The sequence below is a fragment of the Parasteatoda tepidariorum genome, chromosome 1 (genome assembly GCF_043381705.1).
Source record: "Parasteatoda tepidariorum isolate YZ-2023 chromosome 1, CAS_Ptep_4.0, whole genome shotgun sequence".
In the NCBI taxonomy this organism is placed as follows: domain Eukaryota; kingdom Metazoa; phylum Arthropoda; class Arachnida; order Araneae; family Theridiidae; genus Parasteatoda; species Parasteatoda tepidariorum.
The window spans coordinates 62,820,107-62,838,150 of NC_092204.1; the positions used below are offsets into that span (position 1 = coordinate 62,820,107).

General features: G+C 29.3%; 2 protein-coding genes across 35 annotated transcripts in view; one reads left to right on the forward strand and one right to left on the reverse strand.

Annotated features, from left to right (window-relative positions):
• Positions 1-18,044, reverse strand: part of LOC107455746 (zonadhesin) — a 346,128-nt gene that overhangs the window by 217,562 nt on the left and 110,522 nt on the right. For 33 of the 34 annotated variants that reach the window (XM_071181200.1, XM_071181239.1, XM_071181229.1 and 30 more), the window contains one exon: positions 17,141-17,341. The exons of the other annotated variant lie outside the window; for it this stretch is intronic. In XM_071181200.1, coding sequence (XP_071037301.1) covers positions 17,337-17,341 — 5 coding nt within the window. In that variant the 3' untranslated portion in view covers positions 17,141-17,336. Of the gene's footprint in view, positions 1-17,140; positions 17,342-18,044 lie in introns of those variants that run through there. 34 annotated transcript variants of the gene reach the window in all.
• LOC139426966 (uncharacterized) lies at positions 2,916-8,293 on the forward strand. The gene is made up of 3 exons (XM_071187218.1): positions 2,916-3,074; positions 5,532-5,629; positions 8,097-8,293. Exons 1-3 carry the CDS (start codon positions 2,994-2,996, stop codon positions 8,215-8,217), a joined length of 300 nt encoding a protein of 99 aa, XP_071043319.1. The 5' UTR covers positions 2,916-2,993; the 3' UTR covers positions 8,218-8,293.

Below are 18,044 nucleotides of genomic sequence, written 5' to 3' on the forward strand. Positions count from 1 at the left end.
TAACTGAATTCTTTTTAGTAAAAACTGGCGTGAGACAGGGATGTGTTTTATCGGGATTTTTATTTATACTGGTGATAGACTGGATTATGCGAAACAGCTTGAAAGATGAAAAAAGAGGAATAAGGTGGAATTTCACAACTACTTTAGAAGANCTTTATATTAACTGTGTCATTTCGGAATCCATTCTTTACATAGTTGTTCATTTACTTTAGGGAACACGCGGAAAATTATATTTTTTCCTTTTGTGTTTCTATCAGAATTTTTGCAAGTTGTAACCGCGCAAACTGGCATTTCATTAACAGTTTTAAATTTTTGTAAATTCACTGCAATAAACTGAGGAAATTCATTTTATAAAACCACAAATGTCTTGGAATATGTCACAAAAAGGAATGCTCCAATATTAGTTAGAGCTAGTTAGACCGAACGCTCCGTTCTTGAAGTTAAAGAGCAAGCTTCGCGCCACAGTGACGTCACTGGAGAAAATCTGAGGTTCGGCGCGGCGAGAGTTTCTTCAAAGGAGTGAACCAGCCCTTCTATTCTCTTTAGCGCTGGTATGATCTCTCAATAGAAAGTAGAGTATCCTGTTATCATCACATCTTCAACTAGTCCACTATACTATACGAACTTCCAACCACACCGAATAATCCATCTCAACTTTAATTGGTACTCTGATTACCATCACTACAATCTTTAAATTACTTTTTCGAATAAATAATTTTATTTTGATTATTACTCCTCATAATCTGTCAAGATCCACATCTCAAGATGGATGGGTTTTAACATTTTTGAAACTATCATTTCTGTTAAAATTCACTTCGTGGTTTGACATTTTATCAACATAAATAAAATAAAATTGTAATATTTTCATTATGATTTTGAAAAAAACCCAGCAACAATATCAAGAACTATGTAGGAAATTAAATATTAATTACAAAAAATATTACTAATGTTTATAACTTTTTTTATGACTTTAATTGATGTTATATCACAATTTAGTTGCAATAATAATTTATTATTATGGTACTAAAATTAACAATTTGCAAGAATTGCTGGTTGCTCTTTGTCAGAATCTCAAAAAAATAACTGTAGTCTTACCGTTTCATGCATTCTTATTGGGTAAAAATAAATAAATAAATAAAGCATAACATAATCCGTAACAAACAAATAAGATCCAGATATGTTTGGCTGTCATAAGCATAAAATTAATTAAAGTTATCACAGTTTAATAAAATTAATAAAAGTTATTTTTCTATGACTAGACAGTATTAACCGGTGTCATTTATTTAACATTCTTTTTTAATTTTATTCTCTGTAATTATTATATTTTTGATTTTGGTTATTATTTAAAATTAAAGTCTTAAAAATAAAGCTGTCGTGCCTCTAATTTATTATGAAATAATTGTATGATATTTCTCTGTGCAACACTTTATAATAAAAATGTTACCTTTTTATAATTATTAAAGGTAGTTTTACTTTTTAGTATGCATTTTAAATAATGAATGCGAAATAATTGTTTAAAATTTTAAAGCAATGTTAAGAATTAAATTAAGTCGTTGCTAAGTAATCTCTTAGTTAAAATCATTAATCTAATTTTTAAAGTAAACAGAAATTAAATGCAAATTCAAGTTTGCAGGTGAAGTTTCAATGCAATAGAAAAAAAATGATTTGGTTTAAATTTTATCTCAATAGAATCTGGAACTTAATTTGTTTAACCAAATCTGTGTAAATAAAATATAGAAGAATTTCGTCAATGTAGTTGAATAATTTTAAATTTTCATAATTGCAATAAAAAATGGTTTATTATCAAGAGGGGGATCTTGTCTAAGCAAGAGATGAATTATTTCTTATCCGGATTAATAATTTAAACAAAAATCAAATGATTAAATAAATAAATTATCAATTCTTTCGTAAAAAAGGAACAGAAATAATTTTTGTAAACGATAATATAATTTAAAGTGATGAAACAAGTCTCAATGTCACACAATTATTTATAGGATTTCAGAACTATTTCATGGTTCAGTTTTAATAGTAACATAATTTTTTTTTAATTATAAAAAATTTAGTTTTCATTGATATTTTATTGGAGAAGGTTAAAATGATATCTTAATTTCACTTGGTTATAAAATTTGTTTAATGTCACATAAGGCAAATTGATTTCAGAAAAAATGTTAGGATTATTGCAGAAAATTCTAGAAATAATACAATTTAAGAGGTAATGGGAAGCATATTTGATTGAAATTCTTTTCTGACATAATAATGCACTCGTATTAGCGTTATTCATGCATTATATTACTGTATACCAGTCGATACGCATAGTGACAGCAAAAAAACGTTAGGTATAACATGCTGATTCATAATATAATTTAAATTTGTTGAAATCTTGATATGATACTAAATTTAACCGTATTTTTGAAATTCGACCCCAAGTACAATGGCTCAAATTTAATTGTTACAGGATTAAATTTAATACTTTATTAAGATTGCATGGTATTATGGTTCTAGGTTACATACATTATATTTTAAGGTAGAACCTATTTTTCTGAGAGTGTAGAATAGGAATGGCTTCAGAAGTTATCATGCAGGTGGACTGATATATTCCATACTGAGGTTCTAATTTAACTTAATATAAACATTTTGTTAGATTTTAAGTCAAATAGTACTATTTTTTTAATGAAGAAAATTTTGTTTATAAAAACAGTATTTGAAAAGTCTGTAAACTTTTTCTCACGTATTATGATCAATTGTGTCCTTCCACTGACACTGCTTTTGTATTAGGATCGAAATGAATGAACAACTTACATAAGAACAAAATATGAATGATGTGGAAAAGCAGATTTCGGAAGGAAAAATGGTTCATGACCCCAATGAACTTTTGGCGCCGAAGCTTTTTTGTAGTAACCCTGCATATTTGCAAACATGAAGTAGTAAACAAGCCATATTGATATAAGGACACGCTTAAGTGTTTTGATATTAAAATATTGTGTGCTCTAAAAATGAAGTTCATGGTTAAGATGCATCTTAGTTGGGTAGTTTTGTGTTTAACAGTATTTTTTTCCGAGGCTTTCTTTATTAAGGTAAGAAATGGTGCTTTTTGTTATGCGAATTGTGTTTTCAGTGACTTCTTTTTCAAACTAATTCCAACTAATTACTTACTAGTAATGAGTTCTAACACTTATTGAAGACGGAATTCTTTTAAGTTATATTTCAAACGTTATACTTTAACGTTAACCTTATACTTTAGTTGCATTTTTTTAGAAGTTATATTGCGCTAAATAACTTTTTAAACTAATTCAAACTAATTACTTGAGATTAATGAGTTATAACACTTAATGATGATGCAATATATTAAATTTATACTTTAAACGTAATCAACGTAATTACAATTAACTCAAAGATTTATGTATTTTTCATACACATTAACATTTTTAAACAGCATGGTATTTAACTCATTCATGTGGTTAAATTTACTTTTAAATTTTGTATTCTTAATAAATGTATAGTAATAAGAACTGTAATTTTGAAAACCAGTAATTCTGGTTAATCATTACGATATTAACGGAAAAATTAAAAACGTTATTGTTTTAAATATAGTATATATCGGTTTTATTTACCTAATTTATGTTTTTCATTTTTTTTTTTACCAGAACTATTATTACTACTCACAGTTCGGTAATTTTACCAGACTGTTTTTTCTCCACAGTATGGTCTTGCATTTATTGGACATTATAAACGTCTCCTCTAACTTCGATATAAGGAACATGAAAGATTTGTAGATTTACTTAAAATCAAAATATTAAACGATCACTAGCCATCTAGCAATGGAAGACCATCTAAAAATCGTTTTTTCCCTTAAATTTTATATACTATTTTTCTATCAGAAATATTATTACCATACAGTATAGTATTTAACCAGAATTTTTTTCCCTTACATAAAGGATAACTTACATGTACCTATTTAACTTATTAAGTAAAATTTAATATCAAATTTAGCAAGTTGAAGCTCTTAACTTTGCATTAGTTTTAAAGAAATAGAGATTTTTTTATTAATTTGAGACAATAATGACCATTGTCGTTGTGGTTGTATGTTTATAGAGTAAAACTATACAAACATTAATTTAGTTTTTAATATCAAGGTCCATTTACTAAATTTCAAATCAAAATGTAATACATACTCCATATTTTAATTTATATTTTTGTTTAAATTTATTTTTTCTACGTTATACTAAAAAAAAACATTGATTTATATATGAGTTGGAAGGGAAAATATCTAAAACAATCACTCGTTAGGTAATTAATTCCTTAAATTTTCAGGAAATAAAAAAAAAATTTTTTTTAAGCACTCGAAATGAGTTGGTAAATATTGAGTGATCACTTGAAGCATTTATTAGGAACAAAAATAATTATTTTAAATTTTAAGAATGCATTGTATATGTCACAGATTAAAAAGAAATGTTAAATAGGTGAATGCTAATTAAACTAAAATATTGCACAAATATTTAAGTGACTTATTACTTGCATTCTTGTTTCTGTACAAGAACTCTTTTTACATTATACCACTTATATATTTGTACAATAATTTATAAAACTTAACAAAATCTCATTTACGAAGTATTTGTAAGAATTCACATTGTTGAGTTTCAAAAAGAATTCCAATTGTGCAAAAGGAAGTTCTTCCTCTTAAAAATGAGAAACTGCAAGAAGTTTATAAAAGACACAATTATCAACTAATTAAATTATACATTAAATTGAGATATTGATTCCAATGTGAAAGAAATAACTACCGATATTTAATCGACGACGAAGATGAAATAATGTAAATCATGAAATATTTGAGAATATTTATTAACCATATGAGTTCAATATACCTAATGGACACTATTTGTTGCAATTTTATCACTTAAAAAATAACAATTAGGATTTTTTCTGTTTATATCCCTTTACGAAGCGATTATCTACTTTTTATGTAAAAATAAAATTGAATAAGAAAGTTATAAGAAAGGATTTAATTACAATGAAAACTTTAATTACAATGAAAAATGCAAATAAATTTTTGAACAATTTTATGGCACATAAATATCCTATGATTTGAGTCCGGTGAAATTTATTTGAAGACCAAATTGGGAAGAAATATAACAAAAAAATATACAAAAAAATTTACCGAAAAAAATACCAAAAAAATATACTAAACAAAATATACCGAATTGGGAAGAAATATAACCAAACAATAAACACATACAAAAAATGCTAAATTTTAAAACTAATTATTTTTATGTAATGGATAAAATAAATTTTAAAAAAATTAAATTTAATTAATTAAATTTACAAAAATATTTTATCTCATTTATAATCTAAGGAACCATGAAAGTGGTTAACTAATTTTTTCGTTAGCGAAAATCAAGAAATATGCATACAAAAAAAAAAAAAATTTAAATTAAAGCAATCAAAGTTTTGAGGTAGTTAAACTTTAAAACAAAATCGATACAAAAATTTTATTTCTTTCTTATCATTGCTTTGTTATTTTATTGTTTTAGAGAAGTACAGACATGACCATTTGTTCCTCATCAACGCCATGTGGCTGGGAATTATATGAAGCCTATTCCAGAACAGTAACAAATTTTGTGAAAAGCCCGTGAGTAATACATAACTGTTATATTTAATGAAGCTCATAATTTTTCTTTTATTTTGCTCTATATTTTATTAATCGTGCACAGGAAATAATATTGTAACCCTATAAGAAGGTTGAAATAATAATAATCACCTTTTATTTACGCTTGCATCGTTGTATGACATTGCCATGTTCTAGTTGCCAAGGCAACTCACATCAAAACTGGATCGCTTGATTTTAGCTTTGCCAGATATTACAGGATAAAAAATTTGAGGAGAAAGATATAATTATTATTCAGTGGGATGCCTGCAAGTCACGTAGTGTGGGTATCTTGATCCTGATTGGTTGGTGAAATGTAACATTTGCTTAAGTTAGAAACTGTTCTTTCAATTCTATTTCGAATAAGCCAAGCCCGTTAAGAATCAATTCTCTTAAGTGACAAATTATATATTCTTACACGAAGAGACTTTCACAAAGATTTCTATTCTCTCCTTATATATTTCTTATTTAACACAAAGACAGGCATGAAGTCATGTAGAACACAAACTAATTATTGTGCATCGAAATCGCTAGGTATGCAAAACAAAAATATATCACGGGTACAATAAAATACATAAACAAATAATAAATCTAAGTTAAGTAAAAAACGCAGACGAGAAAGAATTATATTTCAACAAATTCGATATGCGATACTGCGTTGTATTTAATTAATTTCACGTTAATTAACATTCTAACTATGTGGAGAAACTTAGCTCAACTTTAATACGCCATTTTGCTTATAAACGATCAGCTGACGCTGACATCCTAGGTCACATGTATGGATATCTTCTTCTTGAAGTGGAAGTACCCAATTGAACTATTGAATTATTTCGATTTATGCTGCAGTGTATTAACTTTATAGTGCATGAGCTATATACACTATTTAATAAAATAGTGCAAAATTATTATCATTATATTTGGCAAAATCAAAACTGTAAAAAAGTGAGTCAAATCAGTAAAATTTATCCTTTCATTTTAAAACAAACTTTTTTAATTAAATAGTTTAGCCCCCTTATTTCACATTTAAGGGCCTATTCGTGCATTTAGTTTTGTCTTCAGCGAGTTTGGGATCGTTACAATTGACTAAGAATTGAGTAAAATTATGAAGTGTGAACTTTTTAAACAAATATACCATAAAATTTTGAAATTTTTTCATGTAAAATACTAGGATTTCAAATATGTATATATTCTAATGTTACAAGGCTTTTTGTAAGATATACAATGAAACGGTACTTGTTATTTAGTCGGGCACAAGAAAATTCAACTATTTTTTGTTTTAATTTCTTTATTTTATTTAATTTTTATGTGTTTAAAAAATAAATAAAAATAAATATAAAAAAATCGTCTACTTTTTTTACTACTTTTCGCTTAATAGTAATTGCTTAAAAATAATTCAGAAATTTTTTTCTCCTTAAAACCTTTGCATTTAAATATGGATAAAAATTTTGTAACACCATGAAAATTATGACTAATTGATTAAAAAATTGCTTTCCAAATTGCAAAAAACAAGAAGAAGTCGATGTATATATGCACAGCTATTCTCAGTGGCATACTTGCATAACAAGCATCCCAAATATTATATCTGTACCAGAAATTTGACTTCAATACTATTGGCTATTGGCCAACCACACGACCATTGCTTTTATCTTGTAGCCAGTGGTCAATATCCATTGTGGAGTTAGGTACGAAAATTTTCATTTTTGATGTTATCAAACATGAAACAATCCTTTTCTGTCCCAGCGGCCCAAGATCACACGGGTGTGATCTCATTTCGGTACTCCCGTGCAGCAACTTGAGTAACACTATAAAAAAATTCCGGTTCAACTCCGGGTACATCATTTGTAAAATACATTTTACCGTAAAATCCATTTTTAGCGTAAAATTTTAGATCGTATATTTTTCTGAAATAAATATTTAACTACAGTGGTTCAGCGATTTTACAATAAATATTACTGTAAAAATTACGGTATATCAAATTTTTCTTGTTCCGAATAATTTTACGGTAAGAATTGATTTTACAGTAAGAAATTCCAGAATCTTGGTTGCCGGTATATTTTACCGTAATTTTATCCGGAATTTTTTATAATGTAGTTCGCATACGTTCTCTTTCTCACTCTCGGAGCGAGGAAAGCACTTTTCTCTCTTTTTGAGTGAAGGCTAAGCATATACTCGATGATATTTCAAGTAAACGAAAGTTGTTTAGAACCCGTAGCTATCTGTTTAGACTGAGTTTCATACCATTGAATAGATATTTTGAAAACATTTGACACATTTTTCGAAATATATGATGATTTCCATTCTTTCGGACACTGTCTAATTGAATCATAAAACCCTTATTAGAACAATATAATGGCAAATCACAATCTATATTTTTTTAAATTTAAATTATTGAAATATAATAATGAAAATTAAATACTAAGATACCGAAATGTGTTTTTTTTTCTGATTGCAGGTGTGATTGTCCAACTGATACTCACTGTATAAGGTGGTATGATGATTTGTCTAAAGCAGCGTACGTTCTTCGATGTATTAATATTTCATCAGAAGTGCCGGCAACATCTAATCATTCTTAATAACATCATATTACCACATTTATCAATTCATACTGTTTCATTTTGTAAATATTCATTATTTATTAAAATTTATTACCTCTTCTCGAAATTGTGTTTTATTCATTTAGCTTGTTTTTTTTCTTACCTGTTTTCGTTGGGAACTTATGTTTTAAACACGTGTTTGACCAAAGGTGTGTAAACGCACTATTTCATAAATATTTTATTATTAACATTGTGACGCATATTTTTCACTAATTTTAATTTTCTGCTATTGCCAAAGGTACTGAAGACACAGGGGACATCGGTAAAATATTAGTTATTCCATTGAAGCAAGCACTTTCTGTTCAGAAATTTTTAAACTGCTCTAGTTTCTCAACTTGAAGCGGTTATTGGCAATTTCGACTTAATGAAAATTTATAATTATTCCATTTAAGATTTATCATACGTTATTATGTTGGATTAAAGGGGCAAGTTCCATAAATAAAACAAAAGCAAAACAAATAAAATGAAAAAAACTCGTGTTCAACTGAAAGGTTTGTCCATTGATTTGGCCAATGGTATCCATACGCACCATTTAATTTCTTAAATAAAATAATTTTCCTGAACGAAACTTTTTTGTGTCTTACTGAACGTAATTTAAGCATATTTCATTGAAACATTTACCACATTTTAAACAGTATTGACCACATTTTAAAAAATTCTATGCTTGGCAAAATTTTTTATGTAATTTGTTTTAGATTTAGATATTAAATTTATGTACGAGCGAAATACGAATAATCAATTCTAGTTTTTGATTTAAGTAGAGGACTCTACAAAGAATTTCATCAAATCAACACAAAATTTTATTTCCCTGAAAAATTTAGTTTAAATTTTCTGAAACACTTAAAACGATTGAAAAAAAATTAAACTATCACCACACTTAATATTAAATGATTTTCTGTAAAATTTTAAAGAATGGATTATTTCTTGATTATAACAATAACAGATAAGATTATTAATAATAAATCAAAATATCCCTCTAGTAATTGATTTTGGATTTGTGCAATTTGAAATTTTTGGGTACGAATGAATTTGGTGGGAAATTTTAATAGAACTCGATCAAACTTTATTCACCTTTTAATTGCATCCTTTATTCTTTATGTAACACTAAATACAGGTTGCTTCATAATGACTACCCATTATATATATTTTTAGAATTCTTTTTAAAAATGAAGTAAAAAAAAATAGACACATCGGGAGCTTCTACTCAATCTTCAAGAGAGGAAAAAAAAACAGAAATGCCTATGAAATACAAGAAATAAAGAAAAATTGAAGATTGAAAACATAAAAATTTGATTGCCGAAAAAAAGAAAAAGATTGTGAAAGGGTAAAAGGCGATTGTTCGAAAAATATCCAAGTTTAATCAGGCCATCAAATTGGTTTTATTGCTTTCTTTCCGATTTCCTCACTTGGGATTCAATAGATGTCCCGCAGTGGACTGATCGTTAAGACACGGTTCCCAGCAGATCACCGAAGTCAAGCATCACTGGCTGCGGTCAGTGTGCGGGTGGGTGACCACTTGGATTAGTCTGCATAGGGACCGAGGGTGTGCGGTATTGGTCCTCGTTAAACTGTGCTACCGTAAAGTGCTCGACTTCGCGCGTAGGTCGTCGGGCTATCGAAGCGGGAGTGCCATCCCCTCCGCAGAGGATCAAAATTGTGATGGCATGTCTTCGGATCATCCTCCAGGATGCTTCCCAGACCGTCGCCAATAGCCCATTGTGCAGCTCTAGTGCGACGTAAATTAACAACAACAACAACAATAGATTTTTACAGCATCTTTTTCCTAACTTAAATAATAATTTGCAATTCATTCTGCGTATATTCTTTCATTATATTTTTGACAAAGGCTCTAAAAATGTATATTAAAGTTTGTGATGACCTGAGACCTTGCAAAATTAAAATGAATTCAATCTAGAGTTAATTAGAATAAACTCTAATGATATTTAAATTGAAAAATAAAAATAATAACCTTATCGACAGTGGGTAGTGTAATAACAATAAAATATCAATGGTAAGATGCAGAGTACAAACATATTAGTGTAGATAATCTAAGCTAATAATACTTAACAACTTGAGAGTGGCTAAATAAATAGCAAAACATTGATTCTATTATTAAAACCCACTACCCTTACTCTTCCGAGTGTTTGGCAGAAGAACAATACCTCATGGCACTGGTGACCATAATGTATACTTGAGCATCGCTATGAAGTATTGCTATTCCGCTAACCGTTCAGAAGTGTTTATGTAATGGGTTCGTATCCCACTTTAGCATTCGATGTACATTCTTGCAACCTTTCGTAAAGTTATGTGATTTGTTTTTAAAACTAAAAAGAGTTTTTATGCTGTTTTTTGTATTCACTAAGAAACCCACATATGTATGTAAATAAATAAATCAATCCACTACCTCGGGCCGGGATAGCCTGGTCGGTACGGCGCTGGGCCCATATCCAAGAGGTCGTGGGCTCGATCCTCGCCGGCCGAAGACTCCCCGTGTAGTAAATGGTGACTGATGCACGTTAAATCTGTCGAGTCTCAAAGTCCTCCATGTTCCCACAACAAATCAATACCTCTGGGGGTACTGATCCAGGAGTTTCCTTGNACAAAATAAATTAAAAAAAAAACAATCGTCTACTTTTACGACTTTTTGCTTCATAGTAATTGCTTAAAAATAATTCAGAAATTTATTTTCCTCCCAAAACTTTTGCATTTTAATGTGGATAAAAATCCTGTACCAACATGAAAATTATTACTTATTGAGTAAAAAATTGCTTTTTTTGTAATTTGTTACAAAAAATAAGAAGTCGATGTACATATGGACAGCTATTCTCAGTGGCATACTTGCGCAACAAGAATCCCAAATCTTATATCTGTACTAGAAATTTGACTTCAATACTATTGGCCATTGGCTAACCACACGACCATTGCTTTTATTTTGCAGCCAGTAGTCAATATCCATTGTAGAGTTAGGTACGAAAATTTTTATTTTTGATGTTATCAGACATGAAACAATCATTTTCTGTCGGGCGTGATCTCATTTCGGTATTCTCGCGCAGCAACTTGAGTAACACTATAGAAAAATTCCGGTTCAACTCCATGTACGTCATTCGTAAAATACATTTTACCCTAAAATCCATTTTTAGTGTAAAATTTTAGATCGTATATTTTTCTGTAATAAATATTTAAGTACAGTGATTCAGCGATTTTGCAATAAATATTACTGTAAAAATTACGGTATGTCAAATTTTTCTTGTTCCGAATAATTTTACGGTAAGAATTGATTTTACAGTAAAAAATTCCAGAATTTTGGGTACTGGCATATTTTACCATAATTTGGTCCGGTACGTATGCGTTCTCTTTTTTACTCTCAAAGCGAGGAAAGCACTTTACTCTCTTTTTACCGGTTCTAAAGAGGCTAAACATAAACTCGATGATATTTCAAGTAAACGAAAATTGTTTAGAAGCACTAGCTATCTGTTTAGACTGAGTGTCATACCATTGAATAGATATTTTGAAAGCATTCGACACATTTTTCGAAATATTTGATGATTTCCATACTTTCAGACACTATCTAATTGAATCATAAAACCCTTATTAGAACAATATAATGGCAAATCACAATCTATATTTTTTTAAATTTAAATTATTGAAATATAATAATGAAAATTAAATACTAAGATACCGAAATGTGTTTTTTTTTCTGATTGCAGGTGTGATTGTCCAACTGATACTCACTGTATAAGGTGGTATGATGATTTGTCTAAAGCAGCGTACGTTCTTCGATGTATTAATATTTCATCAGAAGTGCCGGCAACATCTAATCATTCTTAATAACATCATATTACCACATTTATCAATTCATACTGTTTCATTTTGTAAATATTCATTATTTATTAAAATTTATTACCTCTTCTCGAAATTGTGTTTTATTCATTTAGCTTGTTTTTTTTCTTACCTGTTTTCGTTGGGAACTTATGTTTTAAACACGTGTTTGACCAAAGGTGTGTAAACGCACTATTTCATAAATATTTTATTATTAACATTGTGACGCATATTTTTCACTAATTTTAATTTTCTGCTATTGCCAAAGGTACTGAAGACACAGGGGACATCGGTAAAATATTAGTTATTCCATTGAAGCAAGCACTTTCTGTTCAGAAATTTTTAAACTGCTCTAGTTTCTCAACTTGAAGCGGTTATTGGCAATTTCGACTTAATGAAAATTTATAATTATTCCATTTAAGATTTATCATACGTTATTATGTTGGATTAAAGGGGCAAGTTCCATAAATAAAACAAAAGCAAAACAAATAAAATGAAAAAAACTCGTGTTCAACTGAAAGGTTTGTCCATTGATTTGGCCAATGGTATCCATACGCACCATTTAATTTCTTAAATAAAATAATTTTCCTGAACGAAACTTTTTTGTGTCTTACTGAACGTAATTTAAGCATATTTCATTGAAACATTTACCACATTTTAAACAGTATTGACCACATTTTAAAAAATTCTATGCTTGGCAAAATTTTTTATGTAATTTGTTTTAGATTTAGATATTAAATTTATGTACGAGCGAAATACGAATAATCAATTCTAGTTTTTGATTTAAGTAGAGGACTCTACAAAGAATTTCATCAAATCAACACAAAATTTTATTTCCCTGAAAAATTTAGTTTAAATTTTCTGAAACACTTAAAACGATTGAAAAAAAATTAAACTATCTCCACACTTAATATTAAGTGATTTTCTGTAAAATTTTAAAGAATGGATTATTTCTTGATTATAACAATAATAGATAAGATTATTAATATTAAAGCAAAATGTCCCTCTAGTAATTGATTTTGGATTTGTGCAATTTGAAATTTTTGGGCATGAATGAATTTGGTAGGAAATTTTAATAGAACTTGACCAAACTTTATTTACCTTGTCATTGTATCCTTTATTCTTTATCTAACACTAAATACAGGGTGTTCCATAATGACTACCCATTATGTATATTTTTAGAATTCTTTTTAAAAATGAAGTAAAGAAAAAATTGACACATCGGGAGTTTCAACTCAATCTTTAAGCGAGGAAAAAAAAAACAAAACAGAAATGCCTATTAAATACAAGAAATAAAGAAAAATTGAGGATTGAAAACATAAAAATTTGACTGCCGGAAAAAAGAAAAAGATTGTGAAAGGGCAAAAGGTGATTGTTCGAAAAATCTCCAAGTTTAATCAGGCCATCAAATTGGTTTTATTGCTTTCTTTCCGATTTCCTCATTTGAGATTTAACAGATGTCTTCAGCATCTTTTCCCTCCTCACTTAAATAATAATTTACAATTCATTCAATAAACTCCAATGATATTTAAATTGAAAAAGAAAAATAATAACCTCATCGACAGTGGGTAGTGTAATAACAATAAAATATCAATGGTAAGATACAGAGTACAAACATATTAGTGTACATAATCTAAGCTAATAATACTTAACAGTTTGAAAGTGGCTTAATAATTAGCAAAACATTGATTCTACTACTAAAACGGGCTAAAAAAGAAATACAAATAATTAAAATTCATAATTTGTTGATAAGTTTTAAATAATTAGGGAAATATTTTTTTTCTCAAGAGATAAGATTTAATGTAGAAAAGTATTAAAATTAAGATATATTTATGATGATGGGCTTTTAACTTTTTTTTTATTGAAGACTTAAATATTTCCTTTGGAAAAACTGTATAAGCTTAAAAATTAAAGGCAAATTAAGTTTTATTGCTTTGAGTTATTAATTTCTAAGTTCTTGCGTAACTCTACATTTTGCAGGTAATATATAAAATGACAGTTTCTTTTCTCTTTTTAAAAAGAAAATGACATTTATTTTCGGAAAATGACTTTTATTTGATAAATTAGCCTCCACGTTGCAACAAACGTATCTTTGTAATTTTTTTCCAACTTGAGCAATCTTTTCTTAAATTTGAAAAGGACTTAAATATTAGGTTTTGTAGTGAGCATACAAGACTTATTCTGCAAATATATAAAAAAAAGAAACATTTTATTTCGCATGTATCCTGAGTATCAGGTATTTACTATAAACATTGTCTTCTAATGAAACTGAAAACTGGTGGAAAATTCTTATTATCTATAACGAAAACCATTCTTACCTATATACAATTCCATCATACACGTTCAATTTCTGTAATGTCTTGTAGCAAAACATTTAAATTGAATCCTAAAATTTCAGGATTTTCAAGAGAAATTAGAACTGAGAAGTTGTTTTCAAATATTTGATTTATTAAAGTTTTAAATTTTAACGAGGAATGAAAAGCTAGCTGTATTCTTTTAACCAAAGAATATCTTAAAATTTCTGAGACTACTAATGTTCTTGTTGTTCATTTACGTCGCACTAGAGCTGCACAATGGGCTATTGGCGACGGTCTGGGAAACATCCCTGAGGATGATCCGAAGACATGCCATCACAATTTTGATCCTCTGCGGAGGGGATGGCACCCCCGCTTCGGTAGCCCGACGACCTGCACGCGAAGTCGAGCACTTTACGGTAGCATAGTTTAACGAGGACCAATACCGCACACCCTCGGTCCCTACGCAGACTGATCGAAGTGGTCACCCACCCGCACACTGACCGCAGCCAGTGATGCTTACATCGGTGATCTGCTGGGAACCGTGTCTTAATGATCAGTCTACTGCGGTACAGACTACTAATGGAATTTGAAAGAGATTTCCCAATGCGATGTTTTGCTTCATTTTCCCGAGTATAACACGATAATATGGATCTAATAATGGCTTTTTCCTTAACCGAACACAATAAGTCTTGGATCTATTCATATCAGTTAGTGTTCACTGATATCATCAAAGAGTAATAAAATGAACATAGCCAGCAGTTTTTCATGGAATTTTCCTGACTGCTCCTGACCGTTCCATCAAATGCTCTGTAACGTAGAGGTAAAGGGTTCGAATCTCACGATGATAATGGATGTATTTTGTTTTTTTATGTTTATCTCTAACTTGTGATATCTGTTTTTCAACTTGAAAAGGGTTTATAATAAATCGTATTTTGTAATGAGCAAACAAACCTGCATATGTATGTGTAACAATAAATAAAAATAATATATTCTTGGAATAGTAATGATTTTTTTTAGAGTTTTTATACCAGTCTTGTCTTTCCGAATGCTATATAAAATCCATCCAGTTAGTGGTTTCGAATCAAAGTGTAACCATGGGTGTGTAATATATAATAAATAAATTCGGTTTAGATACATATACATGATCATTCACTTAATACAAATAATTGCTTGTCGTTTGTCAAATTGCAGAGCAGATAGCATAAAAAACAGCACAAACATATTGAACCCACTACCCTTACTCTTCTGAGCGTGTTTGGCAGAAGAACAATACCTCACGGCACTGGTGACCCTAATAATATATACTTGAGCATCGCCATGAAGTATTGCTATTCCGCTAACCGTTCAGAAGTGTTTATGTAGAGGGTTCGTATCCCACTTTAGCATTCGATGGGTATTCTTGCTACCTTTCGTGAAATTGTGCGATTTGTTTTTAAAACTAAAAAGACTTTTTAAGCTGTTTTTTTGTTTTCACTAGGAAACCCACATATGTATGCAAAAAAATGAATAAATCCCACTACCTTATAAAAGATGGATAAAACAGTCCCTACAGTATAATATATCTGAGTTTTATAACAATTTAATTAAGCATTTAAAGTTATCATTCTTGTTCCATTTTACAATTGTTGTTGTAGTTCATTTACGTCGCACTAGAGCTGCACAATGCGCTATTGGTGACGGTCTGGGAAACATCTCTGAGGATGATCTGAAGACATGCCATCACAATTTTGATCCTCTGCAGAGGGGATGGCACCCCCGCTTCGGTAGCCCAACGACCTGTCCGCGAAGTCGAGCACTTTACGGTAGCATAGTTTAACGAGGACCAATACCGCACACCCTCGGTCCCTACGCAGACTGATCCAAGTGGTCACCCACCCGCACACTGACCGCAGCCAGTGATGCTTGACTTCGGTGATCTGCTGGGAACCGTGTCTTAACGATCAGTCCACTGCGGGACCCATTTTACAATTGAGAAATTATATTAGAATAATGAATGGTTAACAGTCATTTTACTCCTATCAACCATTTAAATAAATTGCCATTTTAAATAAACCGTAGAAGGCTTAAACAGATAATTACTTTTCTTTTTGGTAAAAAGCAAAGACATGATTAAGTTAAAATTGCCAAATAAATCGCAAAATGATATATAATTCAGAAAATCCTTTTGGTAATTTTACGTGATATTTTAGACCATGGCATAAAAACTATTTATTTAGTTACATTTTACTTTCGAGATTCGTATTTGTTATTAAATGTATTGTAATAAGAGCTATAATTTTATAAAGCAGTATTTCCGGAAAACAGTAACAACATCGAACGGTAAAATTACCATATGAACAGTTTAAATACCTCATGCTTTGGTTTAATTTTTAAAATTGCAGTTTCTTTTACTTGAAATACCCTTGTGTGGTGATGGTGATTTTGCCAGAATTGTTTTTTCCATGTAGATATCCGTTATCATATAACATATTGATTCGAAATTTTATGTATAAAACAATTTTTAAATGATTTCTGCATCGAAAAAAGTATATTAACGTATGTAATATAAGTATCTAAAATTATGGAGTTTACAGAAGAAAAAGAGTGCAAAAGATTTAAGACTTGTAGTTGTTTATTTTTTGTAATAAAATTTAAAATTTTCTTTTTAAAAGTTCATTTTGTTGAATGCTAATACAGTTTAGCTTAACACTTTCTCAATGTCCAAATAAATATTGTTGTTTTATTATAGGGAATTTTTTTTCATGAAAATGTGTTTTAGAGTATAAAAAATAAAAAAACTCATGATATATGATTTATGCTGTTCGTCGCTTTATTGGTCCATGCAAAAAAATATATTTTACAAAAATTGTAGATATTTATATCATAAAGTTAATAAAAAAATATTTATTAGAAATGTCCTTTAAGTGTTAGTTGTTGATACTTTTTCTTATCCTCTTCACGTTCTAAAGAAGAGCTGCTAATAGTATCAATTACATTCTCGCTTTAATCTGAAACAAAGAAAATCATAGCATGTTTTAAACAATTTCTTAAAAACATTAAAATGCTAAAACCATTTCATTTATAACTACAAAGATGCAGTGTTTTTTTAAAAAAATACTCCACTTCTGTCAAATTTACTTAAATTTAACGTCATGAATACAAGCGTTCCATTATCAATTATAATGTATAATTTTAAAAGGCAAGCCAAAATGTTGTCAAAAGTGTATACACATTAGAATCAATTGATATCAAACTATTGACCAATTAATATCTAACTAGGAACAAAAACACTATCAAAATCTTACGAATCGCAACTCAAGAGGGCAAAACTGAAAATATCAGAACAGGTTTGAGTGCCGGTGGAAATAGAGAGGAGTAGAAAAGGGATTATCAAAAACTGAAACAAGCTTCATAGAACAATCAATAAATTAGTTTTTTCTTTACTGAAATATTTATGTGCAGCTGCGAATGTGTATAATTTTTTGACTTTAAATTTGATAAGAATCGAAAAATTCCATATAAAACGGGGTCATTACAGAACACCCGTTACCTTATTTACAGAGTTTCCGTAATAAGAAACATTTTTCAAAAACAGTTTTTTTCACGAAATTGGAGTATATGGAGTAAGAAACTAAGTACTTTAAATGCCATGGTTTATTATTTATTTTACACACCAATAAAAAATTCTTACTGACAGTGGAAACTTCAATA

Excerpts from the sequence above, each read along its gene's own strand:
- LOC139426966 (XM_071187218.1), top strand. The coding sequence starts at position 2,994 with ATGAAGTTCATGGTTAAGATGCATCTTAGTTGGGTAGTTTTGTGTTTA. Across the intron at positions 3,075-5,531 it reads CCGAGGCTTTCTTTATTAAG|AGAAGTACAGACATGACCAT; the intron begins GTAAGAAATGGT and ends TTATTGTTTTAG. Across the intron at positions 5,630-8,096 it reads ACAAATTTTGTGAAAAGCCC|GTGTGATTGTCCAACTGATA; the intron begins GTGAGTAATACA and ends TTCTGATTGCAG.